Source organism: Martes martes, assembly GCF_963455335.1.
Source record: "Martes martes genome assembly, chromosome: 4".
Taxonomy (NCBI): Eukaryota; Metazoa; Chordata; class Mammalia; order Carnivora; family Mustelidae; genus Martes; species Martes martes.
Genome location: NC_137891.1, coordinates 161,232,814 through 161,255,469, shown reverse-complemented (window position 1 = coordinate 161,255,469; position 22,656 = coordinate 161,232,814). Strand labels below are relative to the sequence as shown.

The 22,656-nt window shown below is 49.8% G+C and overlaps 1 protein-coding gene across 6 annotated transcripts; it reads left to right on the top strand.

Moving 5' to 3' along the window:
• The first annotated feature begins 3,318 nt into the window (after nucleotides 1-3,318).
• Nucleotides 3,319-22,582, top strand: PPIE (peptidylprolyl isomerase E). Of its 6 annotated transcripts, none has more exons than XR_013966632.1 (11): nucleotides 3,319-3,372; nucleotides 4,295-4,393; nucleotides 4,973-5,016; nucleotides 5,495-5,521; nucleotides 6,645-6,726; nucleotides 7,433-7,533; nucleotides 9,711-9,834; nucleotides 15,757-15,942; nucleotides 16,898-17,040; nucleotides 17,216-17,601; nucleotides 22,439-22,582. XR_013966632.1 is itself a non-coding variant. In XM_080800131.1 (10 exons), exons 1-10 carry the CDS (start codon nucleotides 3,342-3,344, stop codon nucleotides 17,282-17,284), a joined length of 906 nt encoding a protein of 301 aa, XP_080656257.1. In that variant the 5' UTR covers nucleotides 3,319-3,341; the 3' UTR covers nucleotides 17,285-17,625. The 6 variants fall into 6 exon arrangements, 4 of the variants coding, with proteins under 4 accessions (XP_080656257.1, XP_080656260.1, XP_080656259.1 ...); XR_013966633.1 differs by having other exon boundaries at nucleotides 18,502-22,455; XM_080800131.1 differs by lacking the exon at nucleotides 22,439-22,582 and having other exon boundaries at nucleotides 17,216-17,625.
• The last annotated feature ends 74 nt before the right edge of the window (nucleotides 22,583-22,656 follow it).

Genomic DNA, 22,656 nt, shown 5'->3' with positions numbered 1-22,656 from the left:
GGATATGGGGCACTTGGATGGCTCAGTGGCATAAGCCTCTGCCTTCCGCTCAGGTCACGGTCTCGGTCCTAGGATCGAGCCCGGCATCGGGCTCTCTGCTCGGCAGGGAGCCTGCTTCCCCCTCTCTCTCTGCCTCCCTCTCTGCTTACTAGTGATCTCTCTCTGTGTCAAATAAATAAATAAAATCTTTTAAAAAAAATAAAAATTGGGGTGCCTGGGTGGCTCAGACGGTAAGCATCTGCCTTCGGCTCAGGTCATGGTCCCAGGGTCCTGGGATTGAGCTCCGCATCTGGCTCCCAGCTCAGCGGGAAGCCTGCTTCTCCTTCTCCTGCTCCCCCTGCTTGTGTTCCCTCTCTCACTCTCTCTCTGTCAGATAAATAAATAAAATCTTTTTAAAAAAATTTTTTTAAAACTATAAATAGGCTCACCTCAATTCAGATCAGGTTTTGCTGCCAAATGAGTTTGCTGAAGAAGTACTCTCCCTTTAAAAAAAAAATAAATAAAAGCCCCTATTGTTAGCTCTCAGAACTTTCTGAATTTTAGAATTGCAGATAAAGACTCTGGGCCTATTAATGGATGCCAAACAAATCAGAAGGCTGGTATGAGAAAAGAAAATTTAACACAAACTTGTTAAAATATTTGGAAAACTCCTAAAGTAAAACACAGCAGGGTATAAAACAAACAAACACATAACATGACTCCTTCTCTCCCATTCTTTGCCCTCTACTTTCAAAATATATCCAAAATATATCCAATATATAATCCCACCACTTTTTACGACCTCCAGTGCCATTTGTCCCCCATCCACATCACCATCTCTCAACTGAATTTTTGTAATAGTTAGAAATCTCTCCACATGGGGCGCCTGGGTGGCTCAGTGGGTTAAGCCGCTGCCTTCGGCTCAGGTCATGATCTCAGGGTCCTGGGATCGAGTCCCGCATCGGGCTCTCTGCTCGGCAGGGAGCCTGCTTCCCTCTCTCTCTCTCTGTCTGCCTCTCTGTCTACTTGTGATCTCTCTCTGTCAAATAAATAAATAAAATCTTTAAAAAAAAAAAAAAAAAAAAAAAGAAATCTCTCCACAGAAGCCAGAATGGTTCCACTAAAACACATCAGGTCTTTTCACTCCTCTGGGCAAACCTCTGGTGTCTTCCCATTGAATTCAGAATAAAAGTTCAAGTTCTTACAACCACCTGCAAAGCTTTACATGATCTGATCTCCCAGCGGTTTTTCTGGCCTCACCTCCTACTGCTCTCCCACGGCTCACTCCACTTGAGCTGAAATGGCCTTGAGGCTCCTTGAACTGGAGGGGAAGATGGAAGCCGGGACAGTAGCCCCAGGCAAAACACCACAGAGTCCCACGGTTCTTACCTAAAGTCCACCAGGTTTTCATGAATAAATACTCCTCAATTTGTTACGTGGCTGAGGCACAGGGGGCTCAGGAGCAACTGTGCCAGGTACTAGAGACAAAGATCGAACATATGTATTTTTCATTATTCCATACCCACTTAAAGGATACCTGGTCAGATTCTTCTTGAGAGTGACCTTGTGGGCCTGGAATCGTGCCAGGGACCCAAGGAGATGCCAGAGTCAGATCTCAGAGCCTTATTTCTATGAGCATCTCCATGGTTTGGCCTGAGGTTGGTGCGGTCAGCTACCGCTTGGCTCTGGGAACACAACAGGCACAGGCTTTGGTGTCCAAGTGGGACAGAGAGACACACCTGACTATAGTTACAGGGTGTGTTTTTGATTGGCTTCCGGGTTTGAAATCTGTGGCCTCCCATCTGCAGAAGCTGAACTAAGACCTCTGACAAGGACTGGCGGGTAGCTCCTGATGGAAGAAGGGGAGAACCAGACGAGCAGGGGCAGAGGTGAGGGAAAAGGGCATGTGGTAAGGGCCACAGTTAATATGGAGGTTGGGGTTGACTTGACACAGCCATGGCCCCTTGTCAAGGGCTCTAGGAGCCTTGTTACTAGCATTCATCAGTGTTTAAGAAGGGAGCTCTGGAGAGTTTACGTTTATTTTGAAGAGAGATCACCCGAGGAAAAAGCTGGAGCTTGGATTGAAGGGGGAAAAGCCACCAACTCTTTCCTAGTCAACTGCATTAACCTTCTGGTCTCCAGGATTCCACCCAGTCCTCTCTGGACATAGTGGTCAGAGCACTATCTTAAAACATAAAATGTGACCATGAACTCCCCCAGGATAACCTCCATTAGCTTCTCCAAGCTGCCAAATCCCTCACGTGGCTTATGGGGCCCTGCTTGGTGTGGCCGCTGCCCACTTTTCCTGCCTGATCTCATGGCCCTCCTCTGCACCCTCTGACCTTTTCATTCCTTGAGTGTGTGCAAGTGTCTCTCCCTCAAATCTTCTCCCTGCTTCCTCCTCTCCCTGCTGCTTCTTCCTTTAGGTTTCAGGTGAGAGGAAACTTTATTTATTTATTTATTTAAGAGCGAGCGAGAGAGAGAGAGAGAGAGAGCATGAGTGCACGCATGTGAAGTGGGGGCAGAGGGAGAGAGAGAATCTTAAGCAGGCTGCACCCAGCTAGGAACAGGAGGTGGAGAGCAGAACTCAGTCTGCTCACACTGAGATCGTGACTTGATCCTAAGTCCCCCACTTAACTGACTGAGCCACCCAGGTGGCCCAAGGCTTCGGCTTAAATGTGACCTCAAAGAGGTCTTAACCCACAGCTCTATGAAAAATAGGTGGTCCCATTATTTTCTACCACAAATGGCAATCTGTGATTTATGTACTGGTTTATTCCAAGAGCCGCATACTTTTTTCCTAAGGAGTCAGGTGGTAGATATTTCAGGTAGGTCTCCTGATCTTGTGTGAAAGAGGCCACCTACCATACTAAAAGAGATGAGCATGCCTGCGTTCCAATAACACTTTATAAACAATTAATCTTCACCTGTGACAAGATACTCTTGTTTTAAAAACTCTCCCCATCTATTTAAAAATGTAAAAACCTGGGCACCTGGCTGGCTCAGGTCATCAGCCAGGGTCCTGGGATCGAGCCCTGCAATGGGCTCCCTGCTCAGCGGGAAGCCTGCTTCTCTCTCCCCACTCCCCCTGCTTGTGCTCCCTTTCTCACTGGCGGATTGGCGGATTCCGCCCAGGCAGGTTTCCAAACCCCGGGACACCGACGGACCTGGTCTGGGCGCTGCGGTTCACTCATCCCGACACACCTCCCACCACCCTCGACGCTTACTGACAGCCGGGGGCGGGGTCTGCGGGCGCCTAGTCACGGGGGTGGAGCCGCAGGGGCGCGGCAGGGGAAAGGGGGCGGGGCAGGGGCAGGGGGCGGGATGAATGCCGACTTCCGGCGGGTGTGCGCGGGAGCAAGATGGCCACTACCAAGCGTGTGCTGTACGTGGGTGAGCAAGCGCGGAGCTAGGCGGTATCGGGGCTAACCCGGCCGGAGTGGGTCTCGGCGTGGGGCAGGAACGCGTTTACGGTTGCGGAGGGTAGCGAGCCTTTGTCTAGGCCGGATCGGTGGCGGTATTGCTTTGCTTCCGGGAGTTAGCCCTAGACTTCTGCAGTCTTTCCGGCTCCTTTCCAAGCCGGCTGAGATCTAACGGGAACCCCTTCACCTGCTGGGCCGGGAGTATTGGTAGAGGAATATTATGAGGCTCCAGATCCTCACTGCAGCGATGGCTCAGTCCTGGCCCCTGCCCTAAAGAACGGAGTTCCCAGACTAACACAGTAGAAGTGAGAAAAACCTCCGTAGCGAAGTTTGATGAGGGCTTTGTAGCCTAAGTAGGGGCAGCTGTGTTTACTGAAAGGGAGCAGCAAGAGCAAAAACCCGAAGGTGTGAATTAGCCTTACCCATGGAGCAAAGGGGTCCTCTTGCGGGAAACCCAGAGAAATTGAGGAAGCAGAGGGAAAGAGGGTGAAGTGATTGACAGGGCCCAGGTTGTAAAGAGCCTTGTGTTCGCTGCTAAGGAGTTTGTACTTTATCCTGAGGACAGTGGGAAATCTTTGAAGGAGTTTAAGCAGGGAAGTGATGGATTAAAATCTGCGTGTTCCCGGGATCGCTCTAGTTGCCTGTGTGGAGGAGAGGGAGGCCAGTTAAGAAGCTATTGCAGTAATCCTGGCGCTAAGATGAGCGCCTGCAAGAAAAGGTGAAGAGGTGTGTTTCATAAGGATGGTTGAGGGAGCAAATGAGAAACGTGCTTATGTACCCAAAGGACTGAATGGAACAACCCCTCTCCTTGGCTGTCACGTGCTAACTGGGCTGCGGGAACTTCTCAAGAGAATGGAGGACAGTGGCTCAGAAGGCATTTGGCATCTTTGCAGGTGGGTTGGCAGAGGAGGTGGACGACAAAGTTCTTCATGCTGCTTTTATCCCTTTTGGAGACATCACAGATATTCAGATTCCTCTGGATTATGAAACAGGTGAGTCCTTTTCATGTCTTGTTCAGAATCCTAAGAGGAAAAGAATTTGAAAAAATTCTAAATGTGCATTCTAGTATGGTTGATGTGTAGGAAAGTTCAAGAGAGTGCCTCATTAGGGCAGCAGGACAGTGATCTTTCTTGTTATAGCAGCATTTTTCTGAGGATAAAGAGTGAGGATCCTACTCAAGGTTTTAGGATTCGTGCTTTATGCACCGTTGATGCTCAAAATGTGGGATCAGTAATTGAGAAGTTAAATAACTTCATTTTTCTGCTTGCCTTGTATGCTGAGGTTAAGGTTTTAATTTGGCTTTGGTAGAAGAATTGACTGCCTGGAAGATTAGAAGTATAATTCATTACTTAGCCATGTCTTCTAAAAGACAAAGTTCAGTATGGCTTGAAATGTTTAAACTGGGAAGAATTAAAGAAGGAGATTCCTTCTTCCAAAACAATGATTGGGTGGAATTTCCAGTGTCAGGATATGGTACGTGACTGACTTCACTTTCCTTGTAACCCTGTTTCTTCCCATTGACCCCCGGGGTAATTACTTATTTTTGTCCCCCCCCCCTTTTTTTTTTCCAGAAAAACACCGAGGATTTGCTTTTGTTGAATTTGAGTTGGCAGAGGTGAGAAAATTCTGTGTTACCTGTGTTTAGTCTTTGGCTTCTCTTAGTGTCATTACTGATTACAAAGACAGCTGATCTCCCACTTGGTTGGGTTTCTAGGCCTCTAACTGATGCTTCCATAGAGGCAGGAAGTGCCGCTTGATGGAAAGCTTCCCTCAGTTAATTAAATTGTAGACTGTTAACAACACTGACGTGCCCCTCTTGCTCTGCCGAGCTCCTGCAGCTCTGCTCACTGAGCGTTCTTGCCTGGCATCGCTGGTGAATATTTCTTATGCCTTCCTCGAGATGGCACATTGCTGCACCAGCAGCTCTAAACTCAGCCAGGACGCACTCTTTGTTAGACGGACACACAGCCCACCCAGGAGGTATAGATGGGACTTTTTCCTGTTTTGTTTTGTTTTACTCTGTTTTTCTGTTGCTACGAGTATGTGTTTAGACACCACAGGAGGCTAAATTTGACCTTGTCTTTCCTCAACAGGATGCCGCAGCAGCTATTGACAACATGGTATGGCTGAGAATCTTCATTCTTACTGAAGTTGCTTTTGGGTGGTACAGAGGGGCCTTGTGCATCTGTTGGTTTGCTGAACTGTCAAAGTTACAAGGTTGCACGGGGAAGCAAAAAGCTGTGGTCATGTGAGAAGATTCACTGTGAATTAATCACTTATAAAATCTGTCCTTACTCAAACATCCTTCCCCATTCAACAGTGATACAAATTCGAATCCTTGTTATTGGCCAGTCTCTCACCAGCCGCCCCATGTCTAGGATAATAAATTGCAAACACTATGTAAATTGATTGCACAGTGAAACCGCATATGTTGCAGAAGAGGCAGAATTTCCTGAAGCTTCAGACCAATTACAAGTGAGAAATTCCAGTAAGGATAATGGCAGGGCGTGCTCCTGATGCCGATGATTTTAATATCCTTTAATGCTGGAGTATTCGTGATTTTCCTATCAGATAGGGTGCAGTGATGTCACAGCATACTGTCGATAGAATCTTGTTGGAAAAAACACTGCAAATTAACCAGCACCCATTCTATCTTTGCCCTACAAATTAGTGTGTAGTTAAACCTGAAATTTATAATAAATTTATTTCCCTTATTTTTAGTTTAATCACAATAAAGTCCCATTCCTTTTTTTTTCCCCCTTAACTTTTTACTGAGAAAATTTCTTCACTGCTCTAAATGGATTTACGTGAAGTGACCATTCCTGGTACCAGTTATCTTTGGATGATAAAGTTCTTTATTCCTCTTCTGTTACCCACTCACCGAACATATTCCTCAACTCCTAGAGATCATTTCTCACCATTTCAAAGCGGATCTTGGCTTTTGAAGGTGAGCTCAAGTACATGGAAACTACGTGTATCCTTGTAATCCCAGGGCACTCTGGACCTGGAGTCACTTTCAGGAGCACAGGCCTTTGCTAGTATGAAAGAAAGGTGTGTGATGGAGGGAAATTGCCTGCAGCACCTGGGCTGCTGGGCGGTGGGCACAGAGCTTGCTGCTAGTGGCTCACGGATTAAGGGAGAACGAGTCATGAGCGTGTCTCACATGTAGCAGGAGCAAATGCAAAGCCGTCTGACTCCCGTAACCTGACGGAGTTTAAGCAGCTAGGTTTTCAATCTTTTCAGAATGAATCTGAGCTCTTCGGACGGACAATTCGTGTCAATCTGGCAAAACCAATGAGGATTAAGGAGGGCTCTTCCAGACCAGGTGAGTGGGGGCAATGTAGGTTCCCCAGTGTGCCCTCCACTGTGGCCCTGGTTGCATTTTTATCCCGATTTACTTGGAAGTAGGTGCTGAACGCCGCTCTGGATGGTTCGTGTTGGCAGAGGGCATGAGCCACCTTTGTGGGAAATAAAAAAGAGGTTGAGCTTCTCAGAGTTATTGTTTGCATTAGGAGAGAAACCCTGCTTGATCTCCCATCTTTCCCAGTTTCCTCCACTTAGTTCCTGAGATGTTCCCATCAAGGGCTGGAACTGGCAAGGCTACACCTTCCATCTTGGCATAGTTTTGTTTTGTTTTAGATTTTATTTATTTATTTGACAGAGAGAGAAACAGTGAGAGAAGGAACACAAGCAGGGGGAGCAGGAGAGGGAGAAGCAGGCTCCCCGCTGAGCAGGGAGCCTGATGTGGGGCTTGATCCCAGGACCCTGGGATCATGACCTGAGCTGAAGGCAGACGCTTAACAACTGAGCCACCTAGGCGCCCCTTGGCGTACTTTTTTTTACTTGGCCTTGTAAGAGCTGGACTCCAGGGCTGACATTCCCAGTGGAAACTTTATACTTGGGAGTTCTCTCAGCCGAAGCCTCTGGCTGAGAGGGCCACTGAGTATGTTCCAGTTTGCAGACAAACAGCTGGCGAGCCGTGGGCTGACGGCTTGAATTTCTGAGCATTTGTTTGATTCTTTTCCTTGCAGTGTGGTCAGATGATGACTGGCTGAAGAAGTTTTCTGGGAAGACTCTTGAAGAAAATAAGGAGGAGGAAGGGTCAGAGCCTCCCAAAGTGGAAACCCAGGAGGTGAGTTCGAAGGCATGCGCCTCCCCGGGGGGGCTGGCACTTTCCAGAAGAGACTTTTTTTTTTTTTTTTCAACTTTTTGTGGAAATTTGCAAAACATATTTAAAAGCTGAGAGAATAAAAAATAAGGTCTTAGTATTGTGGTAAAGGGGGTATTGAGTGAGTGAAAGAGACAAGCGGTAGGTCCCTCACCTTGTGCTCTGTGTGATGAGCTACTCCGCTCTGCCCAGCCCTGCCCAGTCCCGGGTTGGGATTGCCTGCTGATAAGGAGGACGCCTGAGGTGAGGAAGGCGAGTGAGGGCTCCTCTTCACCCCTCCTGCCCAGTCCCTCCTTCACTGAAGCGCTTTGCCCAGGCTTACGGCCTCCCTGTCCCTGCAGGAGAGGCAGGCTGGGGTGTGGTACCTGCCTTCAGTCTGCATGTGGGTTCGAGGCTCTTCCTCCCTGGGAGCAGCCTGCGGGCACTCTCTCCCGACTCTGGGCGTTCCTCTCTGGCTGGCTCCTTGGGCTTTCCCAGCGCTCCCTGTGAGTGGTGTTCTCTAGACTTCTTTCTGGGCTTGGGGCATCCCTCTTCCCTTCTTGTCTTGGCCAAAACAGTAGCAGTCACGGATCTTTGCAGCCTCTCCTGTGCTTTTGCCTTTCCTGGTCTCTGTTCTAATGTCAAGCTGCAGACGTTTCGGCCACCAAGTGTCACAGGCAACGTTGAGTTGCCCAGAATGGGTGGCCTCTCTCTAATCTTGTTCTCCATCTTGTCGATTTGCCACCATCCATCCACACACACACTGACCCAAGCCAGAAACTGGGTTGCAAAGCAGAGCACACCTGTGGCCTTCACAGTCGGAGACGCCATCTGCAAAACAGAGCCTGCGTGTCTTCGGATGCTGCTGAGTTCTCTCGCAGGCCTTCCTGAGTCCCCCTCCCCTGTTTGTCCCACTGCCCCCTGCAGCCTCTTCTGCACATAACAGCAGAAGCTCCCTAGCTGGTCTCTGGTGCAGTACTCCCTAGCCCTTCATCAGGACAGCTAGAATGATCTGTTTAAGGCACAGACTGCTGCCCTGACTCCTGCCAAGAACTTCTCAGTGGCTCCTACCACCCATCCTGAGGGATAAAGTTGGGGGGGCGTGCCCCAGTTCCTGTCCCCCAACCTCGCTGTCTCACTTCCATCCTCTGGAAAACCAGTCTGTTTCCGTGTATGTCTTTACTCTTGTGCAGCCTACACAAGTGTTTATTGCCTGTCCCTTTCTAGACAGGGATTCTGTGAGGTTAGGGGCCTTGTAGTCAGCCTCTTACTAACTAACGAGTGAGGTAGAGGAACGTGGTTAAGAGTGTGGGCCTTCACCACTTACCAGCCTCTTGGTTTGGACAAGTGACTGCACTTCCTTGGACCTCCGTTTCCCCACCTATAAAATGGGGATAAATAGTGATACGGCTGGATCGTCAGGATGGTAGTAAAGAGTTGATGAGCTAACAGATGTGAACATCGAGAATAGCGCCCTGCTCCTGGCAAGTGCTCTATGCAGGGCAGCTGATCACAGCAGCCATGTCCTCCATGCCTTTGCCGGGTCTCAGCACACGGCCGCTAAACTGAGCCCCAAACCAGTTAGGAACTTTGGATTTTTCTCTTTGGAACACGCGATGCCTGCAAGTGTCTCTTATCCCCTTCTTAGCCTTGTCTCCATGGGGTGGAAAACAGGCTCCCTCCCTCTCCCACTGTCTTCTGAGCAGGCCAGAGGGCTGCCCTCCTGGCCTCCATTGTAGCCAGCCTGGGGGTCCGAGGAGGCCTAGCAGAGGTGAGGACGTGCTGTCTGCCTGACTGGCATGAGATGTGTTTGTGGGTGTGGAGAGCCACCTATTGTGGGCCAGGGAGGTGGGGTTCTTTCACCGTGGGGCAGGGTGCGGCGAGCTGGGAGCTGGCATGTCTGAGGGCGAGTGCCACGGGGTCCCAAGCCTGTGGGGCAGGGCTGAGTTAGCCGGTGCTGGGTGGCAAGGATGGGGGGGTGCCCCAGCAATGTCACTGGGGGTCTGGCTGGCGGCTGCCTTCTGCGGCTCCAGGCCTTCCCTGGTGGCACCAGGCTGCAACCCGCTCCCCGCACCTGAGTTCTTGGTGTGGATGCGGAAGACTCATTCTCTGACTTGCGGAGGCGGGGTGCTCTCCAACCTAACCATTTCTTCTGCACCCAGGGGGAGCCCAAGGCAAAAAAGGCCCGCTCAAACCCTCAGGTGTACATGGACATCAAGATTGGGAACAAGCCAGCCGGCCGCATCCAGATGCTGCTGCGTTCGGACGTTGTCCCCATGACAGCAGGTGAGCGGGACTCTGGGCAGGACACTGGAGGCCGAGCAGGGGGCCTTCCCCTGGGTCTCACTGCCTCCCTTCTTGTGCCCTTGACACTGTTGCTGACCTGAGTTCCTTTGAGGCATCTCAGACCCTGGGTTCTAGTAACAAATGAGTCCAGCCAGGCACTTTTGAAGCTTTATAGGTGCTGCTTTAGTATTTTCTTTTTAAATACATTTATGGTAAAACAAAACAAAACAAAACAAAAAATCGGACACACGTATTCGAACAATACTGAAGGCAGTAAGTAGAAAACGTCCGTTTTTTTCCTCCCCTCTCCATATCCGGTTTTATTCTCCAAAACTGTAACTGTTTGGTGTTTTGTTTTGTTTTAATTAATTATTATTATTTTATTTTGACAGAGAGAGAGAGATCACAAGTAGACAGAGAGACAGGGGGAGGGGGAAGCAGGCCTCTTGCTGAGCAGAGAGCCTAATATGGGGCTTGATCCCAGGACCCTGAGATCATGACTTGAGCAGAAGGCAGAGGCTTTAACCCACTGAGCCACCTAGGCCCCCAAAAGTAACTGCTGTTAACTAACAGTTTCTTGAGTCTTTCTAGTGTAAATACCGACTTCCAACTCATTTTTTTTTTAATCTTAATTTTGTTATGTAGACACATAGTTTAAAAAGTCAATTTCACAAAGCTTGTTTTGAAAAACAGCAGGCCCTTGACCCTGACCCTGGCCCTGACCCTGGCGCCCCACCAACACCATCTGCTGCTCATCAGAGGCAGTGGTTTCAACTTCCAGCTGGTTCTCAGCATTTACCTGTTTACCTCCGTATTGGTAGAGAAGAGATTTATGTTGCTACTTCCTGGTTTTTTGTTTTTGACCTCTGTTGGCTTCCTACTTCAGGAGATAAGGAATCAGCTTATCCCTCTCGCTGCCCCTTCATCTTCCTTATATAGTTACCTTAAGTTTGGTTAGGCCGCAGGTTATTCTCACTATGTAAGCATCATACTAGGGTAACCTCCTTTCATGCAGAGCATTTTGTTTTCCTGGGATTCGTAATTGTCCAGTTTTCACACAAGCTTAGTCTTCTGTGCGTTTATTCCTGATGCTCCCCCTAATTCTGCTCTCTGTGTAAATCTCTCCTCATGTTCACACACAGCAGATATTCTGTCAGTTTCCCTCCCCTGCAGAAGTTCCTCCTTGGAGCCTTCTGACTCTCCCCTGCCCAGGCCCACTGCACAGCGAGTGTCGTGGGGTCTCCTGTGTTCACCTCTTTGGTTGGACTCTCTTCTGTCTTCTTTTTTGGTGTATTCCCTCATTTTAGTAGAAGACATCCTTCTGTAAGCTTCTGCAGCAAAAAGCTTGGGAAGTCCGTTTTTGGAGATTGAAGGCGAAATACATGTACCTTCCCACTTAATGGACAGTTAGGGTATAGATTTCTAGAGAAGTCTAATGTTGTTCCGATTCTAGATCCTTTACATAAAACTTCTTTTCTGTCTAGTGCTGAGCTGTCCGATGTAGTAGCCACTAGCCGTATCTGACTGTTGAAATTTAAATTAAATAAAATTAAAATTCATTTACTTGGTTGCATTAGCCAGGCGCTTAAGAGCTGTTCAATAGCCCTGTCTAGAGGCTTGTAGGCTGTCTGTCCTGTGTTCTTTTTTTTTTTTTTTTTAAAGATTTTATTTATTTATTTGACAGACGGAGATCACACGTAGGCAGAGAGGCAGGCAGAGAGAGAGGGAGGAACCAGACTCTGCCGAGCAGAGAGCCCGATGCGGGGCTTGATCCCAGGACCCTGAGACCATGACCTGAGCCGGAGGCAGAGGCTTTAACCCACTGAGCCACCCAGGTGCCCCATGTCCTGTGTTCTAAAACCATGTGCCTTTGGCTAGATCTTACATGAATCTGGATATTCAGTGGGCCCCACTGTATTAGTTTTCTCTTGCTGTTGTCACAGATGACCACAAACTTAGTGGCTTATGACAACACAAATTTAAATTATCTCCCATTCTGTAGGCCAGAAGTTCTGTAGGCTACAATGAAGATGGCTGGGTCGCTGCCTTCCGTACTGGAAGTGCTGGGGGGGACGTTTCCAGGCATGTTCAGGTTGTTGGCAGAATTCAGTTCCCTGCGTCTGTAGGACTGAGGTACCCCATTTCCTTGCTACTGTCAGCTGAGGGCTATTCCCAGCTTCTGGAGGCTCGCAGCACCCACCCCCCTTCCTCCATCTTCGGAGCCAGCAATGGCGGATCCAGTCCTTCCCACGTTTTGAATCTTTCTAACCCCACCTGGGGAAAGTTCTGTCACAGGCTCATGATCATATTAGGCCCATCCGGATAATTGGGGTTGTTTTCCCCATTTCGAGGTCCATCCATAACCCTAATCGTGTCTGCAAAGGCTCTCTTGCCATAACATGTTCTCAGCTTCCAGGGACTGGCGTGGACGTGTTTAGGTGGCTGTTACTCTGTGTACCGCACCCACAGGACAGTGTTTTATCCTCTGGTTAGGGAAATTTTCTTTCAATTCTTTGCTTTTGTCCCCTCTGATTTCTCTCTTTCTGGAGCCTTCCTAAGTGTTCTTTCTCTATAGCACTCTGTGCTTATTTCCCAGAGGTAAGATCATTTCATCTTTTTGAGGACATTACTGAGTTTTTTCTTCCTATATTTTATGTCTTAAGTCGCTTTTTCCTGAGTATTATGTTTTGCTTTGTGTTTGGTCTGTTTGTTTTGGTCTTTGCTTTTCACATCAGATGCCTCCCTCATATGTAAGAATGGGTCCCTAACTATGTGCTTGCAGAACTTCCTAGGAGAACTTCCTAGGCATTGCTAAGGCTTGCTGGCTGCGGCTTCCACTGTGGGGTGATTCGGTTGGGGTCTTCTTCTGTCAGACCCCGGATGTCCATTTCCCTGACATATTCTCTTGGACAGCTGGGAGTCCCCTGAGAAGAGTCTAGTCTCCTGCTGGAGGCTCTACATCCAGTTACTAGGCATCATGGTGGTGGGAAGTGGGGCTAGTGTAGAAACCTTCACCTAATACCCGTTTGTTGCTAGGGTCCCTCAGCCCCCAGCTACGTCTAGTGTATTCCTGGCCAGAGACTTCGGTTTTACCCACCAGAAAGCAGCCTCCAGCCGGCTGCCTGCGGGATGGGGGGAGGATCCGGGGGTTAGCTGTTTTCTTAAATAGCCGACTTTACTGTTTTTAGAACTACCTTCACCTTGGACCTGAGCTTTCGGCATTTCTATAGCATAGAGTGAGTTGGTTCTCAGCTCTGCCAGCTTTTAAGATTCAACTTTCTTTTCTTTTCTTTTTTGTTTTAAATGTTTCAAGTTTTTATTTAAAGTCCAGTTTGTTAACATAGCGTATAATAATAGTTTTGGGAGTAGAATTCAGTGATTCATCACTTACGGTTTGCCTCCCTCTCTTTTTTTTTTCTCCTCTGCTCGTCTGCTTCATTTCTTAAACTCCACGTATGAGTGAAATCACGATAATTGTCTTTCTCTGACCGGCTTACTCCGCTCAGCATAATACCCTCTAGTTCCATCCACATCATTGCAAATGGCAAGATTTCATTCCTTTCTGTGAATGAGTGCTACTCCCTTGTGTATATACACTGCATCTTCTTTATCCATTCCTCAGTCAGTGGACATTTGGGCTCCATCCATCATTTGGCTGTTGCTGATAATATTGCTAAAAACATCAGGGTGTAGGTGCTGAGATTCAGCTTTCTGAGGTCTGCTACATCTGGTATGATTCATCTGTCTGTTTCCTAGCTTTCAAAACTTTTATGTTGCTTGGTCTCCTTTCTCTCTCTCTCTCTCTCTGGCCTTTTAAACCATTTTTTTTAAAGATTTTGTTTATTTGACAGATAGAGATCACAAGCAGGCAGAGAGGGAAGCAGGGAGAGGGGGAAGCAGGCTCCCCGCCAAGCAGAGAACCCGATGCGGGGCTCAATCCCCCAGGGCCCTGGGATCACAACCTGAGCCGAAGGCAGAGGCTTTAACCCACGGAGCCACCCAGGCGCCCCCTTTTTAAACCATTTTTAAGTGTACAGTTCAGGGGCATTGATTGCATTCATGGTGTTGTATAACCATCCCCACTGTCTCCAAACTTTGTTCAGCCCGCACCGAACTGCTGATCCCATTAGCCCACTCCTCATGGTCTCCCTCCCGCCCCTGGGGGCCTCTCCTCTACCCCGCATCTCTGGATTTGCCTGCTCTAGACATTTCCTGTAAATAGAATCATACACTATGTGGTCCTTTCCTTATAACTGGCTTTTTTTCACTTAGTATGTGTTCAGGGTTCATCCACGTTATGTGTTGGCGTTCTGTCCCTTTTTTTATGGCTGAATAATATCCCGTTTTCTGGATATGTGACATGTTGTTCGTTCATTTATTGATGGATATGAGCATTGTTTCTACTTTCTGGCTCTCGTGAATAATTCTGCCATGGACATTCGTGTGCCAGGATGTCCAGCTCTTTTGCATATATAACTGGGGTGGAAATGTACTCACATGGCAATTCCGTGTTTACCTTTTTGAGAAATTGCCAGACTCTTTTCTACAGTGGCTGTACCACTTTACATTCCCATCTCCAATGTATGAAGCTCTCAGTTTCTCCATATTCCTACTGACACTCATTATTTTCTGTTGATTACGGCCATCCTAGTGAGTGCGAAGCGGTATCTCATTGTGGTTTTGATTGGCATTTCCCGCATTTGCTAATGGTGTTGAGCATCTTTTCTTGGTCTTATGGGTCATTTGTAGATCTTCTTTGGAGAAATGTCTGTTCACGTTTTTTACCCATTTATCAACTGCGTTGTTCGTCTTTCTGTTACTGAGTTGTAGGAGTTCATTATATTTTCTGGGTATTGAACTCTCACCAGATAAGATTTACAGATACTTTCTCCCATTCTGTGGGTTGCCTTTTCTATTGAGTGTCATCTGATCCACAAAGGTTTTTAGTTTTGACGAGGTCATTTTATTTTTTCTCTTTTATTATTTGTGCTTTGGGTGTCATGTTTAAGAAACTTGCCAAATCCAGAGTCACAAAGATTTGCCCCTATGTTTTCTGGTAAGATTCTGTTTAGTTTTTCTTTAAAAAAGAAAGAAAGAAAAGTAAAAAGAAACCGGGATGCCTGGGTGGCCCAGTTGGTTAAGCATCTGCCTTCAGCTTAGGTCACGATCCCAGCATCCTGGGATTGAGTCCCACATTGTACTCCCTGCTCAATGGGGAGACGGCTTCTCCTCCTGCCTGCTGCTCCCCCTGCTTGTGCTCTCTCTCTCTGACAAATAAATAAAATCTTCAAAAAAAAAAAAAATGAGTTGCCCTCCATTCAGAGTAGAGCAGAGCTGGAACACAGGTATTCAATTTTCCTTTTTAACTGGAGTCTCTCTAGTCCTTTACAGTGTGAGGATCACAAAGGTTTGGAATCCACAGCATATTTTTTAATGAAAATACAAATACTAAACAAATATAGTTATTAGAATCTAGCTACAGAGGTTTTGTTTTGGGGGGGTTGTTGTGTTTTGTTGTTTCCTCAGAAACTTTGGTGTTATTAGAGTACATGGGCTAGGAGTGATGGGAAGGGGACAGCTGTCATGGGCAGCCCTGAGTCATATCAGATGCCCATCCCAATGGCCACGAATGTGCCACAGGTCCTGCCATGCTGCCCTGCCTCATGGTTTTCCTGCCGGTGCTGCCCACAGCTCCTAGCCCTGCATCCTGCGCCTGGCCCCCAAGCCCAGAGTCCATCTTCACGTGGTTGCAGCAGCTCGGCTGGGACTGTCTGTGGGCCGCACGGCCCCTAGCATCTTGCTGGCAGCTTCGGTGGCCCCTTCTACGTCTCCCATGGAACGTGAGGCACAGTGCCCCCACGGCCCGACGAACGGCTCTCTTTTGTTTCCTGACTTCTATGCCTTTTCCTTTCTCTGCACCAGAGAATTTCCGATGCCTGTGCACCCACGAGAAGGGCTTTGGCTTTAAGGGAAGCAGCTTCCACCGGATTATCCCCCAGTTCATGTGCCAGGGCGGCGACTTCACGAACCACAACGGCACAGGGGGCAAGTCCATCTTCGGGAAGAAGTTCGACGATGAGAACTTTATCCTCAAACACACGGGACCAGGTGGGAGCTGATGGGGTGCGGGGGGCTGAGGTCTGCAGGCGAGCCAGCGGTGACCCAGCGCCAGTGTGCGGCCTGGCCAGGGTCAGGGAAGTGGCGTCCATCTGTCTGCTCCCCGCTGTGCACACCCGCTGTGGTCTAGCTCCGGCTCGGGCCTGCCGTGATGAGCTGGGTCCATCAGCCCCGCAGCCCCGTCTCTCTGTCCGACATAGCTCTCTGCGAGCGGCTGGTCCCCCAGCAGCTGGGGAAAGACAGCTACTATGCTGCGTGAGCATCTTGAAATTCAGGACCACACTTCAGGGGCCTGAGCTGCGCTGCTAGAGCCCCTCAGGGAATCACGCTCAGTCCCTGTCAGAGACCACCGTTGCCCCTTCCCCTCATTCCCGAAGCCTCCACAGCACCCTCCAAGTGGATACATGGCCTCCTGCATCCCTCCCAATGCACCCGCTCTGCCTTCCCTCCGAGGAGGGGGCATGAGCTGTCTCCTGCGGGCGGCCCCTCTGCTCGTGGCCTGGACCCCATCCCCTCTCTCCCACCAAGGAGTGTGGCTTCTGTAGTTGTCCCCCTGCTGCCTTGTGGCCGCGTCCCCTGCTCTGCTGGGATCAGCCCAGCAATGTGAAAGTATGTGGTATCGATCTTTAAAAAGAGTCCTCCTTTGACTTGTGCGAGCTGTTGTCCATGCCTCCAACGCCCTGGTAAGGAAAACTTGTTGGGCAAGTGCAGTCTCCCTGCCTTTTGTTCTGTCTCTCCCGCTTCAGCCAGACTTCGAGCCCCACCCTGTCTCTGAAACCACTCTTACCACAGATGCCAACAGCATCCATCTTGCCCGTGGCCAGTTCTCGGCCCACATCCTGGGCCGGCTTCCGGCCGCATTTCCACTGCCCCACCTCCCGCACAGACGTCCTTCTGGGGGTTGGGGGCCGGGGGAAGGGGGTGACGTGCTCCTTCTCTCCCCCAGGACTGCTCTCCATGGCCAACTCTGGCCCAAACACCAACGGCTCCCAGTTCTTCCTGACATGTGACAAGACGGACTGGCTGGATGGCAAGCACGTGGTGTTTGGGGAGGTCACAGAAGGCCTGGATGTCCTGCGGCAGATTGAGGTGGGTGGCTGCCCAGGCCCTGGGCCCAGTGGGACAGCTGGAGAGGGGGGCCACGGCTGCTCCCAGGGAGGGCTGCTTCTGCTCAGGTGGCAGCAGGCACCTGGAGAGGGCATCCCTGAGCTGCTCCTTACTCTCCAGCCTCCCTGGTTTCTCTCCCTCTTCTGTCTCCACAAAGGCCCAGGGCAGCAAGGACGGGAAGCCAAAGCAGAAAGTGATCATTGCCGACTGCGGGGAGTACGTATGAGTCTGCGCTCACCATCTCTGTGCCGCCCCTGCCTGTCCAGGATCCATCCGCCTGGGAACCAGCACGTGAGGTCGCCTGTCCCCTCTGCGGCGAGCAGGGGTGTGTGTTCTGGCCCTTCTTGGGGTCAGCTTGGAGCGGCTCCTCTGCAGTCTCGGCCCGGACTCCCTCTGGCTCCCTCCCAGGTGTGGCTCTGTGCCTAGGAGCACACAGAGGCACTGCCTTCCCCACTGGGGACGGGCTGCGCGTGGCCTTTTCCAGGCCTTTGCTGCCACGGCTTCTCCTGGGCCCACCGGTGTGGCTCCTGGACATCGCTTCTGGTAAAATAAACCCTTGTTCTTGTACTGCCGAGTCCAGCTAGTTCGTAGGGGTTGACAGGGATTGTGTCTGTGGCTGAGCGGTCCTGCTGAGTTAGGCTGCCAGAGGGGTAGGGCTTAGCTTTTCTTCCTCCCTTGGGTGGATTCCCGGAGATGCCAGGTGGGAGATCTGAAGCCCCGTACCCTTGTCAGACCATGGTCAGGACAATGGAAATCAGAAATACCAAAGACGTCCCTGTGTCCTACTACCTCCACTCCTGAACTCCTCCTGGCCAGTCCTTGAGGCAGCAAGGGTACGTTACGATTCTCAACAATTCATTTGTTTCTTCATAGTCAGTCTACAGAGGTTTTTTTAAGTAAGCTCTACACCCAGTGTGGGGCTTGAACTTGTGACCCTGAGATTGAGAGTCGCCTGCTCTACTGACTGAGCCAGCCAGGCACCCCCATTCTACGGAATTTGTAAATGCTATTTTATAACTCAAAGTGCCTTCTCTGTGCCAGGTATTTTGCTTATTTGTCTGGAGGCAGGAGGTCACCCAACTCTGTGGGCCGAATCTAGCCTGCTGCTGCTTTTGTGCATAAAGTTACTGGAATCCAGCCATATCCATCCATTTACATATTATCTGTGGCTGCGTCCCTGCTGCAGAGACAGATACTGTATGGTCCCTAGGTTAGAACTTTCCAGAGAAACAGAACCAGTAGGATAGGTGTAGATATGCTTATAGAGATTGATTTATTTTAAGGACTGGGCTCCATGATTGTGGGGGGTAGCAAGTCGGAATTCTGCAGGACTGGCAGGCTGGAGACCCAGGAAAGAGCTGATGTTACAATTCGAGTCCAAAGGCTGGCTGGAGGCAGAATTCCTCCTCCCTCATGCGGTCTCTGTCTTCTCTCTCTTAACAGCTTCCCACTGATTAGATGAGGCCCACCCACATTATGGAGGGTAATCTGTGCTACTTCCAGTCTGCTGATTTAGGCATTGATCGCATCTGAAAAGTACCTTCTCAGCAACATCTAGACCGGTGTTTGACCAAAAACCGGCTATCGTGGCCTAGCCAAGCTGACACATAAAATGAACCAACACAGCTTCAAAGCCTAAAATATTGACTACTCGAACCTTTACAGGAAGAGCTTGCTAATGGCTGAAAGATGTGGCCCCACCCCGTGCTGCGCTCTGCTCCTTCTAATGCAGCCACTGCTCATGTCAGGCTGGCTTCTCTCTCCCTTCCCTCTCCACATACTTCCCTCCCTGCTCAGTCAGGTGGTTTTCGAGAATCCCTTACCTGCTGAAGGCCTCAAGCAGGGACTGAGCCCCATGGCCACTAGACACCTCTCTGTGATTGGGTTACTAGGACCATTCAGAATCCACTGGGCTGGGCTTTTTCATCTTGAGATCTGGACAAGCCAGGTGCAGGAGAGGCCTGATGCCTCCTGGCCCTAGTGGCCCCAGGAGTGCTCCTGTGAGGGATGATGGCATTCTCACCCTGCCTCTGGCTTCTCTGGGCTCAACAGACTGCCAGCCCTTAGCTGAGCTCCTGCTCGGGGTTTCTGTCTCCTTGTGGCCAGGATGTACCACATGGTTACCCTTGGCCCTGCGGGGCTCCCAAAGGAGACCTTCCCCCAAAGCACAGGCCTCCACTGTGAGGGCAAGCGTTGGCCATCACAGGTCAGTCACTAGGAAAGTTTGTGTTTAAAGGGCATGGCATGGCCACCTCCCAAGAGGGGACTAACTTCTGTGACAATGACCTTGTTGCTTTCTCTTCTTCTCTGTTAGCACCCACTGGGCACCACTGCCCCTCCCGGTGTGCTCCAGAGTATCCACAGGTATTATCATCGTGTCCACAGTGGAACTCTATACAGAGGGAAACCAAGGCTTGGGTGACATGCTGCAAAGATCACCCAGAATATGGCAGAGCTGGGATAGGAAGCTTGGCCTGCCTCCCCATAGTTTAATGTGGTCCTGGGAGGTTTACTGGGCTCTAGCCTCAGGCTATGGCAAGGGCCCAAGGCCCTGGGGGAAGACACAGTCATGGTCCCTGTAATTAGTCTGGACCCTCTGGGGAGACCCAAGGAAACCACGCTCTTCTCTGCCAGGTAGGAGGGGCCTGAGGCCCGGGGAAGAGTGGCCCCACAGCCTGGTTCGGCTGTCACAGCCCAGCACCAGCCTGTTCCGTTGGAAGTCTCTACACTGACAGAAGTGGATCTGAAGGTGCCATGCAGCATTTGCTATGGCCCAAAGGGCAGAGTGCCTTCCTTGGTCTGCTTGGCTCCCATCCAGGGTGGCCTGGTCGGTGTGCACGTTGCTCCATTGTGGCAAACAGGGCTGGGTTTTGCCAGTGCGCAGACTCCTTTGGCTGTGGCCCTGAGATCGGGCCTGCGGCTGCTGGAGCTCCCTCTCAGACAGCGTGTCTGCCTTCAGGCGCTGTGGGCTCTAGGTGCCAGTCATGACAGCCTGCAGCAACCCTCCCAGGAAGGCATTAGGGACCTACTTTTTAGTTGTGAACACTGAGTCTCGTAGGCTTCGGGGGTTAAAAATCTAAAAAGCCATGTTTTCAAAAAACATTTATTAACAGGAAAATTTTTTTTACTGCATAATAAAGTGGGAAAAGCATATTTCAGAACAATTTATAGAAGACGGTATGATCCCAATTTTGTAAAAATATCTGTCTATAATATATAAACATCTGTATGTGTATATGCTAAGAAAAAAGCCTAGAAATAAATTCACCAAAATATTAAGTTGTGTTTATCTGAGTCATACAATTGTGATTTCAGTTGCATTTTTTTTCCAGTTTTTCCTCCAAAACTGCATTATTTTTGTAATAAATGAAAAACCCATTTTTTTAAAAAGTGGGTCAAGCTTTGTACCTTCAGCAGGCTGGTGGGATCCCCTTGCCTCTGAGAACACAGGGAAATATTCACAGCCTTGGCCATATCCAGGCATTTTCCTTAGGCCTTGAAAGCAAGTGGGAACACAAGGCCTTCCCTCCACAAATTGCAGGGTCTAGATTTTCCAGGAAAAAGCACAACTCTGAAATAAATATTCCTTTACCTACAGCACACTTTCTGGGAGGAGGTTTAGTGGGCAAACATGGAAAGGGCTAAGCAAGTCAGTAAATCCTTTTGTAATGATGCCAACAGGCGCCTGTTGCTAAGTGTTCAGATGGCAAACATTGTCCTAAATGTGAATGTCCATAGGTTTGTAATAGCCTGGAAGGAAAGAACCAATACCTTGCTCCGCAAAAGAAAAACGGATTCAAACCCATTTGACTTCAAAATTCTGTCCTCTTGCTATGCTGCCTTTTTCTATTTCTTAGGGATTTTTCCATAATGGGTCACCTCCCCACCTTAGAAAACTGTGAACACTGATGCGCTGACTTGGCCTCGAGGCCAGCCTCACACTGCCCAAACCAAGACTGACCGCTGCGTTTCTTCTCAGCCTTTTCCCACAGCATCCCCCCCCCCCTTTCCTGGCAGCAGTCGCTGACTCCTCAGAGCGTCTAACTAACCGCCCGTATTTATCCTTCTGGTCCCGTGCACCCAGATAAGCCATGACTTGAGCAAGAGAGAGGGAAACGGTGGCATGTGGGCCGCTCCCTGCAGCTGCCGTGCGTGGCTCAGCAAACGGGTAACTGGGAATACATAGCATGCAGTGAGTGCGTGCAGTATCCTGCAATAAACGGGATAAAATGCATGGGCCTTATATCCATTCACAATTGTTTCTCTGCTCAGGGCAGTAAAAAATAGTTAAAATAATTGGCTAATGTTAAATTTATATTTGCCTAAAGGACAGTCCTTGATGTTAGGAAGACAGAAGCATCAAAGGACTAGAATGGCAAACAGGTTCCCTATTATATACCAACTCTGATCTGACTACCACCAGACCCCCAAGTTCAGGATCATGAGGCTGTTTCTGGGCACAGTGTGAGAAAGGGCTGGCAGACAGATTCCTGGCAGGAGGCCCTTTGGAGACCCAAAAAGCCCACCGCCTTCAGGTACAGATGGAAAATGAGGCCCAGAGGGAGAAGCCACCTATGAGTCTGGTCTCCTAACCTCTAGGTCAGAGTTTAGATCCCTGCACTGATGGGGAACTCACCACTTTGTCAAGAGTCTGGGCCCAACCTCTGTGTACAGGGAGGGTCTCCCTCTGTGCTCACTCCAGACTCGCCTCCCGGTCCCTGTGGAGGGGCCGCTGTCCTGCAGCAGGGCCCCAGCGTCCACACCTGCTGTCCCACCTGCTGGCCCAGGCCCCTCCTCGGGGTGTGGAATGACTGCTGAAGTACTCATCCCTGGGCACATGGCGGGGGGGGCTCCACCTCAGCTGGGCTGTGCCTGTGGGGTGGGGCGTCCCCACGAACTGCTTTTAATGACAGTATTTTACGGTTCGGGCAGCTGGACTCTGTGCCAGCAGGTAAATTACAGGCTTAGCAAGTCAGAAATCAAATAAACAGCCCAGCTGCCTGTGGCAGCTGCTCCAAGGAGAACAGTGGTTTCCGGGAACCTCCCCACCCGGGGCCAGCCGCATTACTGCCGTCACTCCCCTGGGACGGGGGCCTTTTCTTTGGCTCACAGGTCTTGAGAAACAGGATGGTGCTCCAGGGTGCACAGGGTGGTGCAGAAACAGCCTGTTTCTGACAACTTCTGGACATAAGCAGGTGCTGGGAGGCCCTAGCCCCGGCCACAGGCTGCCCAGGGTCACAGAGGTATGGCTGTGGATGAAGGGGATCGCTCCTTAGCACGCCAGAAGATGGCAGACAGTTTTCACTTCACGTGTCAACTCTGATCTCTTGGCAGTGGCTGTGTGGAGTTTTAATATGGATCATTTTGAAATTCTATACAGGTTTGGAAAGAAAAAATATCAAGTTTGGTGATTGACGTTTGCCATGCCAAAGGGAAAGCGAAATGATGTCATCTGTGCTGAGCGTTGTCCTCCTGGACCACCCAATGTATCTACCTGCTAGGCTCAATAAAAAGGTAACTTTTCCAGGGAGCTGAGCTCCTCATGATTCAGCGTGGTGACAGACAGATAGGCAAATGAGGCCCTCCAAATTTTTTGTT

Excerpts from the sequence above, each read along its gene's own strand:
- PPIE (XM_080800131.1), top strand. The coding sequence starts at position 3,342 with ATGGCCACTACCAAGCGTGTGCTGTACGTGG. Across the intron at positions 5,017-5,494 it reads TTGAATTTGAGTTGGCAGAG|GATGCCGCAGCAGCTATTGA; the intron begins GTGAGAAAATTC and ends TTTCCTCAACAG. Across the intron at positions 7,534-9,710 it reads CCAAAGTGGAAACCCAGGAG|GGGGAGCCCAAGGCAAAAAA; the intron begins GTGAGTTCGAAG and ends TTCTGCACCCAG.